The sequence below is a fragment of the Neurospora hispaniola genome (assembly GCF_033458365.1).
Source record: "Neurospora hispaniola strain FGSC 10403 chromosome Unknown B0T23scaffold_1, whole genome shotgun sequence".
Classification (NCBI taxonomy): Eukaryota; Fungi; Ascomycota; class Sordariomycetes; order Sordariales; family Sordariaceae; genus Neurospora; species Neurospora hispaniola.
The window spans coordinates 2961604-2978646 of NW_026944406.1; the positions used below are offsets into that span (position 1 = coordinate 2961604).

General features: G+C 50.2%; 8 protein-coding genes across 8 annotated transcripts; 3 read left to right on the plus strand and 5 right to left on the minus strand.

The window, feature by feature from the left end:
• Positions 1-496: 496 nt before the first annotated feature.
• On the plus strand, positions 497-1538 carry B0T23DRAFT_17371 (peptidyl-tRNA hydrolase). Its single transcript, XM_062832957.1, has one exon. The coding sequence runs from the start codon at positions 681-683 to the stop codon at positions 1365-1367; it is 687 nt and encodes a 228-aa protein (XP_062697074.1). The 5' UTR covers positions 497-680; the 3' UTR covers positions 1368-1538.
• A 172-nt stretch (positions 1539-1710) lies between these two features.
• B0T23DRAFT_416950 (2OG-Fe dioxygenase-domain-containing protein) lies at positions 1711-2886 on the minus strand (the record flags this gene model as incomplete). The annotated part of the gene is made up of 1 exon (XM_062839648.1): positions 1711-2886. The coding sequence occupies one exon, from the start codon at positions 2884-2886 to the stop codon at positions 1711-1713; it is 1176 nt and encodes a 391-aa protein (XP_062697075.1).
• Positions 2887-4158: 1272 nt separating this feature from the next.
• B0T23DRAFT_17470 (class II aldolase/adducin N-terminal) lies at positions 4159-5582 on the minus strand. Its single transcript, XM_062832971.1, has 2 exons — positions 4939-5582; positions 4159-4873 (listed from the first exon to the last, which is right to left on the minus strand). Exons 1-2 carry the CDS (start codon positions 5374-5376, stop codon positions 4316-4318), a joined length of 996 nt encoding a protein of 331 aa, XP_062697076.1. The 5' UTR covers positions 5377-5582; the 3' UTR covers positions 4159-4315.
• Positions 5583-6067: 485 nt separating this feature from the next.
• Positions 6068-6460, plus strand: B0T23DRAFT_306413 (uncharacterized protein; the record flags this gene model as incomplete). Its single annotated transcript, XM_062834376.1, has 1 exon — positions 6068-6460. The coding sequence occupies one exon, from the start codon at positions 6068-6070 to the stop codon at positions 6458-6460; it is 393 nt and encodes a 130-aa protein (XP_062697077.1).
• Positions 6461-8543: 2083 nt separating this feature from the next.
• B0T23DRAFT_305992 (uncharacterized protein) lies at positions 8544-10251 on the plus strand (the record flags this gene model as incomplete). The annotated part of the gene is made up of 4 exons (XM_062834344.1): positions 8544-8688; positions 8743-9225; positions 9291-9976; positions 10090-10251. 4 exons carry the CDS (start codon positions 8544-8546, stop codon positions 10249-10251), a joined length of 1476 nt encoding a protein of 491 aa, XP_062697078.1.
• Positions 10252-11216: 965 nt separating this feature from the next.
• B0T23DRAFT_434595 (uncharacterized protein) lies at positions 11217-12343 on the minus strand (the record flags this gene model as incomplete). The annotated part of the gene is made up of 2 exons (XM_062840501.1): positions 11217-12045; positions 12115-12343. Coding segments are annotated over 2 exons (1053 nt in total), but the record flags the coding sequence as incomplete, so codon positions are not given.
• A 414-nt stretch (positions 12344-12757) lies between these two features.
• On the minus strand, positions 12758-13589 carry B0T23DRAFT_17516 (uncharacterized protein). The gene is made up of 2 exons (XM_062832981.1): positions 13063-13589; positions 12758-12979 (listed from the first exon to the last, which is right to left on the minus strand). Exons 1-2 carry the CDS (start codon positions 13438-13440, stop codon positions 12974-12976), a joined length of 384 nt encoding a protein of 127 aa, XP_062697080.1. The 5' UTR covers positions 13441-13589; the 3' UTR covers positions 12758-12973.
• A 1956-nt stretch (positions 13590-15545) lies between these two features.
• B0T23DRAFT_369930 (uncharacterized protein) lies at positions 15546-16788 on the minus strand. Its single transcript, XM_062836559.1, has 2 exons — positions 16481-16788; positions 15546-16421 (listed from the first exon to the last, which is right to left on the minus strand). Exons 1-2 carry the CDS (start codon positions 16507-16509, stop codon positions 15680-15682), a joined length of 771 nt encoding a protein of 256 aa, XP_062697081.1. The 5' UTR covers positions 16510-16788; the 3' UTR covers positions 15546-15679.
• Between the last annotated feature and the right edge of the window lie 255 nt (positions 16789-17043).

Here is a 17043-nt window from a genome sequence, read left to right on the forward strand (position 1 = left end):
GGGATCCTTGCCAGTTGCGATGCCCGGACATAGACGAACGAAAGGGGTGACGACGTGGGATGTGGCTGTGCTTACCGCTGCCTGCCAGGAAGACACAATTCTTGGAATGTGATTGGGCACAATCTTGGACGACGTCAGCGGGGTCAACCTGCCAAGCCACAAATGCCTTGGCTACAAAATCCCACCGGGCCGCGAGCAGACCGTGACAGGTGCAAAAACGAAGTTCGACGGCTTCCATTTTCCCAGAATGATCTCCATCGATCGGATTTGTCTCCATGCCCGTCCTGGAGGCCTGGGCCATTAGTGTAGACATCGGATCGTCAACTCACGTCAGGTTTCTCACAGCAGCTTGTCGAGACACATTGCTGCTGCTAAGAAAGGACAGTGCTGAAGCTGTGATACCGGACATCGCGGCAGGTAATCTTTGCCGTTGACTCATCCCGGCGTAGGTTCAGTGTAGGTATGTAAAGCTTCGCATGAAAGAGAGTAAAAGGGTGTACGTCCCGGGTTGAGCTTCTGTCTCTCATTCATTGTCCTTCCTTCCCGAGCTTGCAAGTCTTGCAATTATCAATCTTCTCCATACACTCGGTCAGAACGAAACCCTGTTTCTGAACAGCCAACTGGCATCACCGATTGATACAAAACAAATCAGTTACCAAGCGCGGCACTAAGACGGTGAAATGGCCCAGAAGAAACCCATCCGACAGCAACCCTCAGACACAGCCTCACAAGAAAAATCCGCCCACCCCGAAATTTACGCTGAGAACATGGCATCTCTCAGACGTTTTCTCGTCGTCAGTCTCGGCAACCCGGGAGAGTATCGCGATACTTTTCACTCAGCCGGCCATCTGGTGCTCGAATCCTTTCAGAAAAAGCTTCCTGAAGACCTCGGACAGCCGTCTTTCACCTCGGAACGCTATGGAAAAAAAGCCGTCCGTGCTTCCGCCGGATCAAAGTACACTCTTTTACAGAGTCCTACGCTCATGAACATCACCGGGCCGTGGCTCGCTCGGGCGTACAAAGATTACCTGGTCGACCATGGCCTAAGCCCCGAAGAAGTTGGACTGGTGCTGGTCCACGATGACTTGGAGGAAGAGTTGGGTGTCGTCAAAGTTCGACAGTGGAAGGCTAGCCATAGAGGCCACAACGGCATCAAGAGCGTGTTGGCCAGTTTGCCGCCGATACCCGATGCTAAATGGGCGCGCGTATCAATAGGCATTGGTCGGCCGGATGATAGGGACAGGACCACTGTGTCCGACTTTGTCCTCAGCAAGATCCCAAGGCACGCCAAGGGGATATTGCAAGATAAGGGGGGAAGCGGGCTGTGGGAGGCACTCGGCAAGTTGGAGACAAAATGGAACAAATGAGGTCGTGAACAGTGGAGAGCAAGTACGAGAGAGCTGGGCCGGTGTTGCGCCAGTGAGTTAAGATAAACTATGATACCCCATTTTCAACCATTATCTTTTCCACTGATAGATAAATGCTGACTTCCGTCAAATTAAAAGAATCTGCCGCGTAATGCACACCGTGAACAATTTGCCCAATGAGACGACACATCCTATCTGTCTCACCAGATCTACTAACATCCACACTCTCTAGTAACAAGAAAAAACATGCGAACCCTCTTCAGCTCAAAGCCAGTCAAGCCCAATGCTGTTGTTCCTGATACCGACAGTATCTTCATCACCATTTAACCTCGCCTCAGACACCCTACTCGTCCTTCCCGTAAATCGCCCCGGGCAAGAAAAGCGGCACCTCCATCGGCAAGTCCTCATGCGGCCTAAACGAATCAATGTTTTCGGATATATGTCCCCCATCCCCCTTCTTCACCGGCCGTCTCGTAAAGAAAATCAGCATGTCCCTCGTCGCCTCCTTCGTCTTATCAACCGGCAACACGGGACTCAACGAGTGTTTATTTTCCGTATCCACCAACAAGAGCGTATCCAAAAAGTGTCTATGCTGCACTCTACTCCTCAAGTTCTGCGGCTTAATCTCCGTATACTTGGCCCCCGTCTCCTCGTTCATATCATGCATGAACGTCACCGCGCTGTTAGCCGCCAGATCCATGTTCTTCGATCCAAGGTACGTAGTCATGGTGTGATCCACCCCATCGGTATGCACGCCCTCCAGCGCCGGCTCGCCCAGGATGGAGGGGGTGGTGACGGTGCGCAAGTTAAAGAGCGTGCACACCCACTTATCAGACAAGTAATCCAGTCTCGGCCGATGGGTGGTCTGTACTCCATGGCAGATCATTCCCTTGAAGACTAGCAAGGCCTGGAAAGCAGTGTTGAGCTGCAGTTCGTCTTGGACTTCATCGAAAACGCGGATCTGCCCCGAATCATGCCGCTTGAAGTCCTCTTCAACCGACAACGCAAAGGGTTGGAACTCGAGCCGTCGGACGGAACGAGTGGAGAAGTCGAAGCAGAAACGTCCGTTGCGCGAGCGCCGGAAGGGTAAGGTCGGGTCAGAGTAGAGGTTGTTAGAGACGCGCTGGAGGGCGTCCAAGTCGGCGCGGGTTGCGCCGAGGCCAAGGAGAAGGGGGACCATGTCGAAACCTTCGACAAAGATGGAGCGGTTGGTGATGTACTTGGAGCGGAGCTTCATGATTTCGGCAACCGCGGTGTAGTAGGAGGGATTGAAGACACGTTTGGTCACGTCCAGCTGGGGACGGATGCCATTGGTGGTGGGTGGCCCCGACCAGGCTGGAGGAAGGTTGGCGAAGGGGTCGGTTGGGTTGAGGGATCGAGCGGTTTCGACAGAGGCTCGAGAGTGGGGAGTTTCATGGTAGAGTCTATGGGGTTGGAGGCGGGTGCTGGCGGCTGGGATGGGGCGAAGAGATCTGGTGCTGGCTCGTGGGAGCTGTTTCACGACTTTTGAGGTCAACATCGTGAGTAACTGAAATGTTCCGACGCTGGCTGGAAAAGATGGAGAAGACTGCCGGCTTGATTTGGAAAACTCGAGGTAGCGTGTTGGGTAGATATGTACATAGCTCATTCCCCGATGACTTGACGACGTTGGCGACAAATCTTTTCACCTCAGCGACAGCCGGAGACCGGAATACCTCTACCTCTCTATGGATTACTGTGACGGATCTCATAGTGCGTCAACTACTCAACGTCATTATACGGTTACAAGCTGAACTCTTGCTCAGGCTTAAGTCTTACTGTGCAAGTCACCCCTGATAATGATGCCATATGAACTATTTTCTGAGTGTCCGAGCACGTTGTCGAGGCATGAGAAAGGATATTCATAGCGGGGGGTACTCAAAGTAGACAGGAAAGCGAAGCTATCCTCGGGTCTACTCAGCGTATCTCACAATAGCCTCATCTTAGGGCCCGGTGTTGGTTGGGCCTCACCACGTGCCGGATCGGAGTGCTCAGACTTGTAGTCTCATGCAGCCATACCCCTGACCTATTTCCTTCTTTGACCTTTCATGTGGTGTATTCGGTAAATGAGACACCACTACTCCTGAATAATCCTTTTTGAGTATTCCTCCCTGCGAGTAGTAAGACGACCAGGGGTTCAAGTCATACAGCTAGTATGTCGGGGCGGTGCACGAAGGACGGAACTTGTGCTGCATATAATGGCAAGGATTCGACTCCTGAGTCCGAACAGTCACGAATGCTACGACTTTAGGATTTCTACCGGTGGTTGATGAGTTCGACGCCAATATACCTGATTCATGAATTTAGGTCCGTCCAGGGGCTAGCAGCCTCAGCCCGATGGCTTACTGTCGAGTATCGTCAGATTCTATGGGCCGAGCGCCGATGACGGATCACCACGCAAGGTATGAAGTCAAATCACTCTCAAGGCAAATAATTCACAGTAAATTTACTGTTGCTATTCCATTCCCATTGAAGAAAAACTACACTCGTGTCAGACAGTTCGCCGTGGCTCGGATAAGTCGCCGTTCCTGCTTCTTTTCTCTTCGATGTCTGCTTAGGGGAAACAGGAAAGAGAAATTGGTTCAGAAAGGTGATGGGTTGGATCAACTTCATTAGTAAGTTATCCTTGTTTGTCAGTCGACTTTCTCCTCGACAGTAAAGTAACTTCGGAGAAACAGCGACTCCCTTGAACCGATGTGGGGGGCTGTTAGTGATGGGGCGCTAACTTTAGGGCTCTTATTCTGCACGCGTAGCTGTTAGTGTGGTAATAGCACATGCTCGTCGGCTCCGCACACATCCCGAACATCCAACTTCCGAACATTCGACGCCATGTTTACATCGCAGGAACCTGAATAGTCCATATCCGAATCATCAGTGTAGAGCCATAACTCGCCCATAAATTGACTGAAGTCCGCACCCAGCTTGCCTCTTCATTTCTGATCGACCTTCATCTTTCCCAACCCTTGCTTGATCTTCTCGCCCGCCATGTCAATTTCATACTCGATATCCGGCTGCGCCTCCGCATAAAGCCAATTCTTCTCCCCCGCCATGCGAAAGTTGAACGAGGCCATCTCGTCCGGAACAAACTTCTTCTTCAGCTCAGGATTCCCCGCACAAGCAGCCTCCACGCGAAGCTGGATCTCACAGCTCCTATCGAGCAATCCAAACAGGAAACTAGCCTCATCGACCGTTGATCCGACGGTCAACAGCCCGTGGTTCAACAATATAGCGGCCTTGGAGTGTTTGCCCAAGACGGAGGCGATGCGCTGCCCCTCCTCGGCTGCGGTGACGATGCCGCCGTAGGAAGAGTCAACGGCGATGGAGTTGTACAGGTCACAGATATCCTGGTGCAGCATGTCAAGAGGCTTGCCAAAGGCGGACCATGCGCGGCCGGCGATGGTGTGGGCGTGACAGATGGAGTGGACGTCTGGGCGGGCTTTGTGGATTTGCGAGTGGATGTGATAGCCGGGTGCGTTTACGGGGCGGGTCTGGCAAAGAAGTTAGACAGCGATGGATAGGGCAGACTCGCAAACAACTTGTCTCAGCGGCGTACCCGATTCCCTCCAACAATCTTCCCGGTATCAATCTCCAAGCAAACCATATCGCTGGCATTCATCAGCCCGAAATGTTTCCCGATCGGATTCATCCAGATGCAATCGGGATACTCCGGGTCACGGACGCTGATGTGACCGGAGATGCCCTCGGTGTATCCCATGTGCGCCCAATTGCGGAACACGGCGGCCATGTGCAGGAGGATGTGTTCACGGTGTTCTTGCAGGGTGGGGAAGGTCGGGATACCCGTCAACGGGTTGGGACCCATGCTGAGTTCATGGAGCTGGCACTCCAGTGCCGCTGGCTCGTCCGGCTCGGAACGGGGTGCCGTCACCTGAGATGGATGGGGGATGAAGTTCCCGGCGGCCTTGACGGCGGCCGGCTGCGGAGGGAGAATGGGACTTTTCACCTCTTCGAGCATAGTATATGAAGATGCCATTTCGTAAGCAAGAGGCTGATTTGTGATACGCTGTATTTGCGAGAGGCAGGATTGGAATGGAAACGAAGTCCAAGGTAACGTATAAAGCAGCAACAAAACTGATGGCTTAGGTGGTCCTTACAAAGGACCCTGTTATCGTCGCTTGCACACTTCCTTTGCTGCCATACATGCGTACATGTGTCACCTGCAGGGTTCACCAGCTTACACAGTAATCTACACGACCTACGGTACTCAGATTGGCGAACAATGTGCCTCCGTGGGGGTGACCTGTCTGTTATCCTTCAGCAAACCACATTTGCAGTGCAGGACTGACACTCTGCCACACCGGATCCATACGATATTCGTCAACCAAGAGGAAGCTGAGGGGGGTTGAGTGCTGAAGTCTAGGGACCTTTGGGGCGAGAACCCTGCTGGCTGGTGCGCAGTGAGTGTTACGTAATTGAAATACACTGTCGGTTCGGGCCGCTTAGGTAGGAAGGCGCCTAGGGCTAACGAGAACTCTGCAGGCCAACGAAGCGCGTCTACCTATCTCTTCCTCGCGATTGAAGCCTAATTCATCTTCCATCAACGAAATCCTTCTCTGTCAGGATTCTACGAATTACCACGTCCCCAGCATCTACGGCGAATACCTGTTATTGGCTCATCGAAATCGATCGGAGTGACTATTTCGACCTTGCTTACGGTTGTCACTATGCGCCCTACATCGCCAGCTCGTTTCGCTCCCCCTTTACGGGCTCCTACCGTCTGCCCTCGACCACTGTTCCTCCGCGCCGCAACAGCAGTGAGGACAAGTACGACAAAAGCGCAGCATGCTTCTCGATTGTTTTCCTGTCAGACCGCACGCTCGGGTCTCGTACAAAACTCGGGAGCGAAGCCAAAGATGCCCTACGTCGCCTTCAGTTTCGAGCATCTTGGAATCAGCAACAAATGGAACAAGTACATTATGGTCTTCTTCATCACCATGGGCACTATCGAGACCTATCTTTGGTACAAATACCTTCCTGCTTGGTGGGAGGCTCACAGCAACACTGCCACTGAATTTGAGAAGCAACGTGACGGTCCTCAGTCCCACACCGCCAACTGATGCAACACAACGTACCGAGATCACCACGTTCATTTCGAGCCTCATGCAGACGCGCTACAGCGATGTTCCGCCCCATATGGGTACCACAACCTTGTATTGGTCCTTCTAAACTCGGCTTGCTGCCCCAAGAAGGCAATCGAAACGAAGCGCTAAGATCAAGCGCATCTCGAACGCATTGTCATCTCAACTGCATCATCTACCGCCGCTCAAACTTCACCACTTCGCCGCTATCACCTTTATTTTTCAAGAAGACGGTTCAAGGGCGTGGAGCAACGTCGCAGTCATAACCATCAGTAGCGCCATCACAGACTTACCTGTCATTAGCGTCATTACGCATGGACTTTGTTACCTCTCGTTCGTCCTCCCCAGCTTGAAGCCCGACATCTTGCGTTTGACGAGCAACAATGAGGCAGTTATGCCATGGCTTTTGCCCACATATCCAACAGAGGTTTGTCTTCTTTTACCACAAAGACTCAAGTTGGATGTATACCCCACATTGTGCTGCCAATCATACCTGGTGAAGGATCTGTCTGCTGACGCCTCAACAGGGCATGCAGCCCAGCGAACCAAGTAACTGGCCAAAATAGCAAAAAGATCAATCCAACTTGAATGAGACTTGGCAGAACTCTACCGATTTACACGGGGCGTGAACAAAGTCTTTGCGTTCAGATCAGCTTATACCAAGAATGGACTAGAATCTCGCACGCGCCCAAGAGTCTCTCTGGCACAAGGTTGGAAAGGGTTCTCTGTTCCATTTACACTGTTTCTTGGTCGAAAAGCTGCCACGGCCCCATGACCATCTCTTACTCCCGCCGTCGCTTAAACTTCCGATTATGGACCGAGTTATTCCGGAATTCTGATGAGAATCCATACCCCAGACAGGCTTTTGAAGGCTGGCTCTCTCCTTTGCGACACCTTACATCGAGAGCAGATCAGCCAGATGTGTATGGTGGCAATGGATGGGTGAGGCTGTATGGGATGAACAGGGACAAGGGCTGAGGCATCTTCCCATTGCATTCGTTGGGTAAAGAAACCGAAATGCAGCATCCGCAATCCCAAATCACTGCATCGAGATGGCCTCTCTCAGTTTCCCACGTAAGCACAGGGTTTACCGTTGAACACTCTATTCACGTTCCCTGTGCACTCCATGCACCTGGTAACATTTTCTAACGTTTGGTCATTTCGCAATGTCGAGGTCTTTTGCGTTGTCAGGCACATCCAATCAAGTCACTTTGATGGATGAGTGGGGGTAACGCTGTGGATTTTGTAATTCACTTTAGCTTCTTTCTAAATTTTCACCTTCCCAACACCTTCTAGCCAAGGACTCATCCCTCTCGGGCCATGGGACTTCAATCGTTCTGTGGCTGTTTTGAGGCTGTATAGCTCGAAGGTTCCATCACTGTCCGTAGTCTATACTACATCACGGGACTCACCACCGGTCCTCACTCAGTGGTGAACATTGCTGCTGGAACATGAGTTTTGCGCCATGAACGTACCGCAACTGCTCAAATCATAAGGATGCTCTTTCGAGGAAGGCTACATCTCATGCGGATGTTTCTGGCCCGCTCTTAGCGACTATATGAAGCATCTTGACAACTGGATTGGCTCATAATCCTAGCATGATCCACAAAGCATCTCTGTTGTAAGTAGAAGCGGTTCTTTCTGTCGTTGCCTATGTGCTCAGGGCACTGACTTAGTGCCGCTACACAACAGCTCCCCGTACTGAGATACCACGCGGCCTTAAGGACCCCCGCCTATCTTCTACACCTTAGACTTGGATACTTCCGTTTCGAGCTACACCACGGTTCCTGTTGCCTGGACGTGAGATGTGCAGGTGCACAAACCTCACGAACTTGAAGGTACACCACAATGCCTTCCGGATCAGGTACTTAACTCCGGGGATCACAAGGTCTTTCAAGACTGCGAAAGTACGGTATTTCTGCCTGGCTTTCACCGTAGGGCTGATGATAGGCAATTATTCAAGTACTTACACGTTGGCACTTGCAAACACCCTTCAGAAGTTGCGAGACCTGTCTTGGAATAGTTGCCAACACAGTCAACAGACAGAAGCTCATATCGAATCATGTCTTCATCGAAGCCTTCCGCTCATCCTTACTCCTTGCCCGACCTCACTAAAACCAAGCTGTCCGTGGAGGATGATTGGACCAAGGTGAAGGACCGAAAAGAAAAGAAGCGCATTCAGAACCGTGTTGCACAGAGGACATACCGTACGTCTTGCGCCCATATTTGGTCAGTAGCAGTCACTAATCCGTGACCGAAAGGTTATCGTATGAAGGCACGTCTAGGGCAATTACAGCAAAAACTCGAATATCATGAGAGAAACAAGGGAACATCGACGTATCGTGATGCTCCTGGTGTTGGCGACAGTGAGAACACAAGCAGGAGCCCGTGTGTACAGCTTCCGACTCCAACATATACCACAGACGACAGCCCATCTCCGAGGGCTAACGAACTGATGGTGTTTGATGACGTTCATTTACCCAACTATCACAGCCCGCACGTCTTCCATACCGATGCCAGTCAACTATTTGACCTATCGCCCATTACAACACCATTAACTTCACAACCACCGCGAGTGTTTACTGTAGAGCAGTCGAACATCACGGATAGTGGGTACAGTTCGGCTGTTGTACATGAATATTTGCGCCTCCACATGCAACCTTTCGACACACAGCATCGTACAGCTGATGGCCAAGTGAACAACTTTGCTCTTGGTGCCTCTGTACATGGCCACGATTCACTCTGTAAGTTCATTGCAAAACATATAAAACGTTTCTTTATCATGCAGTCCACTAATGGGTGGTTCCAGTAGTTCACGATAGCCCTGATATTGACCCGTTGCTGTTTTCTACCGAGAGACACGGTACAATGACTGTAGGATTTACAGAAGAAAGTGAAAGCAAGGTCCTGAACTGGAAAGCTCAGCCACCACCATTAGCAACGTCCAACCCAGGCCAGGTGGTAGCTCTCACCTCTTCTGTTGCCCAGGACTTACCCGAAATGAAAAAGACGCGGACTTCCAACCGTACCACCTATAGTACTACACCGGCAGAAGTCAACCAAAAAGATCCCAGACAGCAACATCAACCAGCTTCATTACCCACCAAACGACCTACGTTGGATGAACGCATGGAAAGCGTTATGGAACGGGTTGAAACAGAAGGCTTCGACAACTTCGACTCCCTCGCCACTCTATACTACAAAGCCAAGTTCGGGGACTCCTCCTCACTTGCCGTCGAGCAGCGACTCAGCCGTAACCGGCGTCTGCCCAAGCTGTTTGCCGACGTTTTCTCAGCCGCTCAAGAGTGGGGTGCACGGGAACAACGACCGCTGTTCGATGAGATCCTCAGGATGTCGGAGGGAATGCTGATAGGCGAGGCGAGGGGTGTTCACAGTACGCTTCACGCGAGCATCGGTGGGCTGGCCAGGTCGGCCAAAGACCACGAGACTGGCAAGAGTGCTGTTCCGGGTTTGAAGAGACTGATGGAGGATAATGTGAGTTCAGTCATTTGTTCACTTCCTATTTTTGCATCATCATCATCATCATCAAAACTTTTCGGGTTTAAAACCATGAATCTATCTGCCAGCGCTAACAGAGTCTCGTCCAGTTATCGAATCTCTGGGCCTTGGTGACGGCATTAGCGACAGAGAACAGAGCAGTACGGCAGCGAGATCGCTCAAATACAGTGCTGGCGACAATTCTGGTCTTGCAGTGCTCTGGCCAGCTACCCAAACAGAGTCTCATGGCTTTATTGGATGCTTGTCTTTAAGAGAGCTTCCAAATTGGGAGTCTTTCGGGCTTGATGGTTGGAAAGTGGAACAAGTGACTCGATTGGATGGCATCTAGAGGATTGAAAGCATAAAGGACACCGGAGGGAAGTCAAAAGACGTGTGCATCACCACGGCATTCGAAATGAAAGAAATTTCTAGCATTACAGTCTCATCATTATCAAGATCAATGGTCTTCATATCATAATGGAAATATTCGAGCAATACATACCTACAATTACGGGGGAAGTTCATTTCAACATGTGTTCATGCTCTGTTTGGTCGAGATTGGTTCGAGGTCAGGGCAGCAAATCTAGGCACGCTATATTGGTCTGTGTAAGGCATCGTGCTAGCAGATCGCAAGCTACTGTTAGCGAGTCAGTACTTGGGCCGCCTGAAATGCATGACTCCGGGACGTAGTCTGGTAGGGCTATTAGCACTAACACTCGCTAGCACTAACAGAAACAGTGTCTTTTCTACCCTTCATCTTCACAACATTACTGTTTTCAGGTCACCAGTATCAATGAAATGGAAATGATTGTTGAGACAATGCACAGCTAGAATTATCCCTTAGAGTATACGGAAATGAAAGTAACCGAAACGCTTGGTGAACCATAACTACAACTATCACGTTGATTTCGAGCGTCGCTATCCATCCAGGCTTCGGTGCGAATGTCCGTCCCATAACCGACCCGGACTTGAGAAGCAAAACTCCTACTCTGAACCAGAAAAGATCACACTTGGTTTGTCTGTTCTCAACTGCTGGTTGACTGGTCGCGCATCTCTGGCTGGGGCTGTCTAGTAAACCGTGTGAAAATTCGGATGTGGTTTGCGTGTGTGGCTATCATGGGCTAGCCAGCTGGTTCCCATCCATTGATCTGCGTGGGAAACCTGGTCTAATCCGTGACATGTTAGTGTACGCTTTGAAATATCATATCAACCTCTCAAGATCTTGGAGTGGCTTACGTTGTTTTAGGACGTATCCTTGGAATCTCCCTTGTCACCAGTATCAGAATCTGTTTCTAATGTGAGAGATCCGAACATGTCGAGTAAATTGTCATTAGGCGTGGCGCTGTTGTTGGGGTCCAGAGACAAGCGATTGGGCGGCCGCTGGGTGACGCTTTTGTAAAATTTCAGAATTGTTTTAGAGTCAAGCCATTCCTGAATGTCGCTTCTGCTGTAGTGGCCAGTTTTGTCCTGTGCTAAACCTGGAAGTTTATACCTGTTAACGCTATGTTTCTCATAGATATGGTCTCTGACGAAATCATCTGCCCAGGGCCCTTTGACGAAGGCATTCCAGTAGACGTTGAATCCCTTTTTGGCATAAGCCTGCATCTCGTCGTCAAGGGCCAGCTGAAAGGTGCTCGGAGAAACTATCAGCCTGTCCAAAGTCAAATTTTGAGCGCTAAGGACACGATACAAGAGTAACTCGTGCGAATGGCTGAAGACCAAAGATAGTAGAGAGAAGTGGGAGCCATCGCTCGGCTTGTTGCTCGGTACGACTGTGTCGACAACAAACTTCATGGCCTTTTCGCGCTCCACCTTCTTCCATACTGTGGGTCTTATGATTTGATCCAAAGCTCTGATCCATTGATCTGGCCCACTACCTACAGTGCCCACTATTCCCAGCGCAATGGCGAGGATTTTGGCGACATGATTACTGAGCCCGCTGGCTTCAGCAAGCTTGTTCCATTTGTTCCTGGCTTCGCAGGCGCTCATGTTCATGAGTTCGTGGGTGAAAATCAAGGCCAGTTGGCTAGGTAGAAGGCTGCCTGTAGCAGATGACATCGTGAAATCTGCAAGAGACACTAGTTAGCATTTGGTGAAAGTAGTCCCACGGTGACCTGAGTTATAGGAATTTATACCGTTGATGATTGCTTGATCTTGTTCTGAGTAGTGAATCACGAGGCCGGTAAGATAGGCTGATGGGTTAACAGGATTCTCGTCACGTTGTTGGATTGATAGTGGAGGTTGGGAAGTCGAGATCCAAAGTAAAAAGTCGACCAAAGCACCGAATTTGAAGTCCGTAAGCTTGAAGGTTGGATTTAGATGTGTCGTCGAACAATGGTAAATTTTTTTTCTCTTCTTTCTTTTTTCTGGGAACAGGCCGTAGAAAGTTGGGGCCTTAAATGTTACGCATGGGGTATGAAGCGCTCTGAGAAGAGAGCTCTTACTTCACGGGCTGGAAGTCAAATGACTGAATAAAGGAAGGACACTCAGTAACAGAGTCCCAAAGCTGACCATATTCACCTTCCTCCTACAGCCAGCTCAGTGCACCTTCCCAGAGGCCATTTCGGTTTACGATCATGCCACAGACTGGTGACAAAATAGACATAATGGTCCGGTCCTGTCTATATGACTGGGTCACTCATTCCAAAGAAAAAGAGTTTGTTGGGTAACTGTGTGGACCAGGAGAGGTATAACGAGCGACATGGACTGGATCATGTCTTGAACCCACCATGTGCATCTACAGGTACCATGAGCAACCACAAACAATGATCAGGATCCCTATCTCCGTACCTGTTCAAAGCTTTGGACCCCACGTCAACCACACATACTTTCCTTTCTCAACATACGAAGTGAATTTCAAGTCCATCGGCTTCGCATCCACATCTGGCGGTCCCCCTTGCACGCTCGCCATCAAGCCATACAGTCCATAGCGCAGACACTCGACTCCGGGAACGCCGTTCGGGAATGGCCAGATCTACCAACCATCGTCAGCTGTCAACTCTACAACTCCCAACGTCGCATCAATCAGACATCGCAAGGCAGTAAGGCAAGTGACTAAGAGAAAAGAAAGAACGTAAACTCACCCCAAAACTATACCCGTCCCTCCCCTTCTCGCAAACAAACGTAGTTCCCGACATCTCGCACGGCCCGGCCTCTTTGCTGGTCAGTGTAAACTGCGTGGCTCCTATCGAGTCTCCATCCTTGCGCACGGCGACGAAGGTGCCGCAGAGGTTCTCGTCGGTTGTCCAGCGCCCGGAAGCCGTGAGGCAGCCGAGGTCGTCGTGGCTGCTTCCGTCCCAGAGGGTACGGATCTGGCCGGTGCCGGAGAAGCTCTTTTGGGTGAGGGTGCGAGAGTGGGAAAGGGCGGAAGTGGATGCGGCGGTGAGGCCAAGAGGGGCCGCGGTGGAGAGGGTGAGGACAAGGGCGAGGAAGGCGAAGGTTGTTTGTACGAGTTGGACCATTTTTCGTTGATGCTTGTTGCACTAGAGGTAGGTTACTGTGATTGAGTAGATGATTGGCAAGTGTCACCCTCAAGTATAGTTGTTTGTGGAACTGTCCCAAGAATATGGTTCGTGGTATTTGCGCACGGAAGACGGGGTAGAGGAGTTTTGGAGAAAGAGATTTGGCGGATCTAACGCAGGGAAAGGGAAGGTACAGGTGGTAGCAAGTTAATAAAATTCCCGTCGTAGCAGTGAGCTGGGCCGTCCCGATTTGGCTATCGCGGAGGGTAGTTGATGTCCCGTTTTGAAACACAAAGATGAAATTCGAGACCGTGGTCCCGGGGGGGCGGAGTTGCCAAGTATTTAAGTCTGGAAGAAGCAGCCATCATAGACACCGTCTCGGCTTTATTGGAAGGGTCGCCATCTTGTTGTTGTAATAGGGTAAAGTAGTGGGGAGAAGTCTCAGAAGCATGAAAGTCTCCTCCGTGGGAACTGCCTACGATGTACCTATCCATTCAGGGAGGGTTGATGTCGTTAGTTCCCCAAAGAGCCTCAGAAGTGGATCAGGCCATCAGATGCGAGATGTCAATGGCTCGTGTGATGGTGGAAGGAACACATGCCAATAAACTGAAGGTGTGACGGAGTGGTCCTGACAATTTCCATTGCCCTTGTGAACAATTGGTAAGAGTTGAATCATCATCCAACAGTGCACCGCGTAGAAAACTTGGCAAATATATCAACCTCCAGTCCTAGTATCTACGTAAATAAGCAGGTACACTTCTCCAGACGGCAAGTTCTGCCGGGATTGGAAGGTGCCAAGTTGAAAGATGAAACGCATGCGGTTGGCACAACTTCAAATGGAAAGTCTACCGTGGGGAAAGTTGGGAAGGGTGAGTGGTGTGCTGAAGTCCTGAAGAGGCACAGCCAATGGATGCGTCCAACCGTGTGGCGTTCCGTACCTACCTCTAGGCTTACACTCGCGGTACCTATGGCTCCGCATTCTTCATTACCGTTCGAGGCATTAGCGGAAGCTAGATGACGGACATGGCTGGTCAATGAAGGTGTGAGGTGAGACATAAGGAAACCGCCAAACAGGACGGGTTGCGTTGATTGAGAGGGGTCACGACCATCCTTCCAATATTTCTTGCCATGTTTCCAATAAAGAGGGGTTTTCAGCGTCGAGGAACAACAAGAGTGGCCTCTGGGCTTATCCCCGGAGATCTGGAAGTTTGTAAGCAGCACGTGTGACGAGCGGGCGTCGTAGAGTTGTTTAAAATGCTGACCTTGGGAGGATCCTTTGAGGGTGATGGTGGGATAAGCTCAACTACCGCTCGGTCTTGGCATCTGTGAGGCCGGTAGATCGTCAACCATGAACCAAAGAATGAAGCGGTTTGGATCTTACCTGTTGAGTAGGGGGGTCAGGTTGACAGAAGCGGGGATTTTACGTGAGGATAACAAAGAGATTAGTAATGGGTCATGGCCGGGAATGTGTTCAGCGACACGACGCAATGCTGTTCTTTGCTCTAACGGACACGCAACTCATGAACGGTATTCTAGAGAAGGAGTGATGATTGGAATGAGGAGTTACATCATGACTCCCTGTGTTTGGGGTAGTTCTTTCACGTTCTCAATGCAACCAGACGTATCGATATCACCTTCCTTGTCAGAGCGATTCACGCCCATTGCTCCAAATGTAGAGTGAGATGAACAACCCAGAAGGGAAGGTGTATCATAATCTTGTGATAAGGCTCACTCACTCACAGATAGGTATTCACCATCCAGCGGTATCAGGATGAGAAAAAAAAAAAAGGAAACAGAAAAAAAGGAGAAAAAAAAGGAAAAAAAGAAAATGAAAAAGGGGAGAGGTAAAGAGAAGAAAAAAAAAGAGAAAAAACAAAAAAAAAAAAAAAAAAGGCCCAGCGATATCATGCAATTACTCCAATGCCCCCCAACAACACCAATCTATGAGAAAACCAAAGGTTACAGCAAAACAAAAGCCAATCAGTAGACAAGATTGCTACCCATGCTGCAATGTAATCCATCCGTATTATTAGCAGTATTAGGCGATGAAGGAGGAAATAACATAAAAAGAAAGCCACATCCGCAAACTCACCCCCAGCTCATGACGGCAGGCAACTGAATGAGTCCCAAACCCATACATCCTGGCCCCCATAACATACCCCTAACCCATTCACAACATTTTCACCGAACGTCTCCCATCGCCGGCAACAACCCCCCTCCTCCTCCTCCAAACAAAAACTCAAATAACCCTCAAAACCTCCTCCCTCAACCCCACCACCACAAACTCATTAATCAACAAAGCCAACTGCTGCTCATACGTCTCGTGCGCCAGTCTAATTCTCTCCTCCACCAGCCCATCAATCCTTTGCTCCTTCTGCAGATCCAGCATTCCGTTTACGTTGATGTCCCCGTTGCTGATATTTCCATTATTCGCCGCGGCGGTGGTGGAGGTGGCCGATGACGGGTAGAAGAAAACGTTCTGTCTCCGGCGCCGGTTGTTCTTGGCTTCTTGCTTGAGCAAGCGGAGCCGGTCCTCGAGTTCGGTTTTCAGGTTCTTGCGCCGGCGGACGAAAGCCTCGAGGAATTTTTTGAGTTGGATGTGTCGGATGATGTCTGCGCGGGTGAGGATGTTGGTGGCGTTGGTTGAGGGGTTGGTGTTCAGGTTGATTGAGTCGTCGGGGGTGGTTGAGCTGGTTGTCGTGCTGGTTGGAGGGAGAAGGGTGGTCAGGCTGTTCAGGGGTTGACTTGTGTCGGTGTTGTTATTGTTGCTGTTGTTGTCTAAAGAAGGTTTGCTGTAGTCGGGATTGCTGTCAGGAGTCGGACTTTGTGGAAAACTGGTCGATCGCTTGGGCTGGAGTGACAGCGGTTTGATGGGGCCGATACGGAGCGCGCTTGGAGGTTTGATATCAGTAAAGTGCTTCCGGAAGCTGCGCAATCTTCTGTCTAGGGTATAATCGGAATCGTCCATTGGCGGACTGTGACTGATGTGCTGTTAGGCTGGCTGGCTTCTGGATCAGCAAACTCGGAAATTAGCTCTCACCTTCCGGATGTCTGTGAGTAGGTATCCATGGTAAGGGGTAGCTCAAACCAAGCGAACGGGATTTGGATAATTGAAGCTCAATCGGGGAACCGATGAGTTATATGAAGTTATGACACATGATGGTCCAAATTCTCCCCAAGAGGACGATTATGAGCGGGACTGCGCGATCTTCTGGGATACGAGTATATGCGATGAAGCAGCTGTATAACTCAGGAGATTGACGGGATGTCTGATGGCGCTGGACCAAGATATCAGAATGTCAACATAATTAGGTACTATACAAAAATGTCAGCAGAGAGTGAGTAAAGGTAGGATTGATGCATGAACTGTGTAGAAATCTGCTTCTCTTCATATGCATAACTCGTGATGGGTATGCTGCAAATGATCCCCAAGTCATCCCACACTAACAGTCCAGCGTACATCATCTCCATATGCTCAGGGAAGACTGACATCAATTAGGTCCGATAAACATATGCTGATGTACCTCTATTCGTGAACTGTTACCTTTTGCGTCCGTCCATTCCAAAAAACCTACCCTAGGTAGACTCAAGAATTCTCTGTGA